The sequence below is a fragment of the Sprattus sprattus genome, assembly GCF_963457725.1.
Source record: "Sprattus sprattus genome assembly, chromosome: 1".
Lineage (NCBI taxonomy): Eukaryota > Metazoa > Chordata > Actinopteri > Clupeiformes > Clupeidae > Sprattus > Sprattus sprattus.
The window spans coordinates 64,439,753-64,443,034 of record NC_137920.1 but is presented as its reverse complement, the minus strand read 5'-3'; the positions used below and the strand labels follow the sequence as shown (position 1 = coordinate 64,443,034).

The following is a 3,282-nucleotide window of genomic DNA, read 5'->3' as shown; positions in this document are numbered from 1 at the left end:
GCATGCCCGTTGTTTTAATTATGCTAACGGTTCCTTCTTTCATATAACATGACTACCAAGTTAGATGTAAGAGTGTGTGACCCCCCCCCCCCCCAAAAAAAGTTAGCTGTAAGAGTGTGTGACCCCCCCCCGACTACTGTAACCCCACACTTTTGGAACCACTGCCGTGGCCCATTAAGGCAAGAAAAATATGTACAATGTACAAATTGTATTAATTGTTTGTAATCCAAAATAAAATATCTAATACCCTAAGAGATCAAAAGGGAATACATCTGGGGTCAGATTAGATTTTAGGCAAACTTTCAAATGAATGGAATGAACCACATCTGCACTAAGACAAACGTGACAACCATGGCCTGTTTGTGTTTTTCAGTTGAAGATGATGCGCCGACTCCCCAACACCAGCAGTGATTACTGCATGAGTGGCAGGCCGTCTTGCTTAGCTGAAGACAGCTGCCACCTCGCCACTCACTTCGACCTGTGTTCCACGCAGGCCAGCAAGTACTACCCCTCCATCCCCCCACCTGGACAGATGTCTCTGTCCCCACTGTCCTCCTGTCAGAACACACTGAAACCTTTGCCCTGTCAGCGGCCCTGCCAGGACCACCATGGTGATGTTCACCCCCCAACAATGGGAATCAAGAACAATGACAAGCCCGAGGACGCAAAGAAAAAAAAGACGCCGGGCAGGTCAGGCAAAAGGGGCCGTCCGGCTGGAACTACCAAGGCTGCCGGGTACAGAACCAGCACCGGAAGGCCACTGGGCACCACGAAAGCAGCAGGCTTCAAAACGAGTCCCGGGAGGCCCATAGGCACAACCAGAGCAGCTGGTTACAAGGTGAGCCCAGGTCGCCCTCCTGGCAGCATCAAGAACCTCTCTCGCCTCACCAAACTGGGCTACGGAACCTGCAGCAGCGCCGCGTTCCCATACAGCGCCATGCACAAGAGAGGTGTGTGTGAACCAGTGGCCAAAGAGAAAGAAACAAATGAGTAAAAAAAAAAAACTACACACATACACATATTTTGATGTGGTGCTTGTGATTTAAAAGACTAAAAGGTGCATGTTTTGTTGTCTAATATAGGGTGCGTGTTTATACTTTTGTCAGGACTTGTGAGTGTATGTGTGTGAAACAGAATCATTGTTTGGTATCAAACTATTTTTTCTTGATATTGAAGTGTTTAACTTTTCACTTGCTACTTGTTTTGTTGCGTTGTCATTAATTTGCCCTCTGTTTTGCTTCCACATAAAAATGTGCTCTGCTGTTGTTAAATAGACACTGCTACTCTGGGGTATAATGTAAACTTTTGGCAAGATTTATGTTGGGGCAAATTTTACTGACCTCCGCATAAAAGCTCATATTTTTATTTCTGTGTGGAAAACCTACTACCAATCTAAAGACCATATAATTTGTTAATACATTATTCTCAGATGTGTATTTTAAAAGAAATTAAATCAAAATGGTAAAATGGGTAACACAAAATTAATTTGGTGGCAGTATCCTTGAAAGAACCCTAGGTTTTGAGACATTGTACAGAGACAGCCATAATAAGGTGGTTAGGTAGGCTAAAGGCTCAAATGTATACTGCAAACTACAACACCATACTTCAGGACTATGCGAATGTGTATTTGGCCTATACCCATATTAATTTGTTACTTCAAGCTATTTGAGAAAATGTGTTGATGGATAACTCAAACTAAGCTTTCTGTGATGATGATGTGTTTATGAATCCTCTGTAACAGTAAAGAAAAGAAAACGTACAGTATCCAGGTAGGTGAGCCCATAATTAGTAGCCTTAATTTCTCAGATAATATTGCTGAACCAATTTTTGCTCCAGTTATAGTCAACCACATTTCCTATACAGTAGTGTTGGTGTCCTAGCTTTAAAAAAGAAAGGAGGTGCCTTTGTGACTAGGACCCACTTTTTATTAGCCTACACAAATTAACACAGGCTTTGAAAGCTATGTTTGACCAAGATTAATTCCTGCAACTTTGGCAGCCAAGCTGGCACTTTCTTTGTCCATGCTGTTGGCCAATATAGGCCTACCAGATGACATTCAAACCCAGTCTCATCATGAAGTCATAACAAATGAATGTAAAATTCTAGAATGTGGCAATGCTGTTGGTATACAACTCACTGAGATGCTACAGTGTGAGAATGTATTAGAATTGATTTTACTCTTTAGAGGTACGGCCCATGATTCTGGTGAAAGGTTGTTGATATTTGAGCTCAACAGCCTATCAAATGACACCCCTCCCTTCCGTGCTACTTGGCTGGAATAGTTTATGGCCTGGTCCGAGCCACTACATTTCCCATTTACAGAGCCAGGACTGTGTATGAACACCACAGTTTTTTTTTAAGCAAACAGACTGTGAGGAGCAATTTGGCAAAAAGTGTATTTGAGAGGAATCGATGACCGAACCTTTAACAAAAGGGGGCTGTATATAGTGTCTGAGTGAAGTCAGGGATATGATAATGAGACATCTTCAGATACAGCCTGTCACCACAACTAAAGACAGATGTTGTTTGGTCCCTGGCCTATTGGACTCCTCAGAGAGTCGAGGGCAGCGTATATTGTGTTTGGATAAGTATAGTGTTTAGATGGAAAGCTTTCAGGGTTGCTCTTTTGTTTTCTGTGGCAGCCCAGGCTTAAGCAGACACACCTTTTGCCACTTTATGTGTGTGATTCTGTCCACACCTTCTTCACTTTCACTTTCTTCTTCACTTATCTCAAACATAGAGAGATTTTCGGAGTGTTTAACGTAGGTCTGCATTAAGAAATATATGCTATATCTGGCACCAAAATGGAAGTTACTGCTTGAACACGTGTTTCAAAACAGAATCGATGATGACACATTTAGGTGTAAATGTTTCTTGCTTCTCTACTTTGTTTTGACATTGGAACTGTTTGTTCAAATCAGAAATGAAAAGCATTACATCTAAATACATTTGTATGAAGCTATTTTGTTGTATGAGTTTTAGGTGTCCATGTTTCCATTTTTCAGAACCAAATATATAAAGCATCAGAGACCTATTCATATCAAAACTATACATTTTAAAGCAGACAATCAATTTGTTGTTTTGTTATCTTACAAAACATTTGACAACATCAAACATACATTATAGATGTAGCCAATCTATTATAAGTTAAAAGCTCTTTTTCTGATCACTATCTACCGGTCCTGGCCACTATCTACTTGTACCGCCTGACTACTAAGATAATTTCTCATAATTATGATAGTATATTGAAATTTATGAGATCTCTAAATTACAAGATATCTT

General features: G+C 40.8%; 1 protein-coding gene across 1 annotated transcript; it reads left to right on the top strand.

Annotated features, from left to right (window-relative positions):
* Positions 1 to 379: 379 nt before the first annotated feature.
* Positions 380 to 994, top strand: LOC308379677 (UPF0461 protein C5orf24 homolog; the record flags this gene model as incomplete). Its single annotated transcript, XM_080856917.1, has 1 exon — positions 380 to 994. One exon carries the CDS (start codon positions 380 to 382, stop codon positions 992 to 994), a length of 615 nt encoding a protein of 204 aa, XP_080713043.1.
* Positions 995 to 3,282: the final 2,288 nt, after the last annotated feature.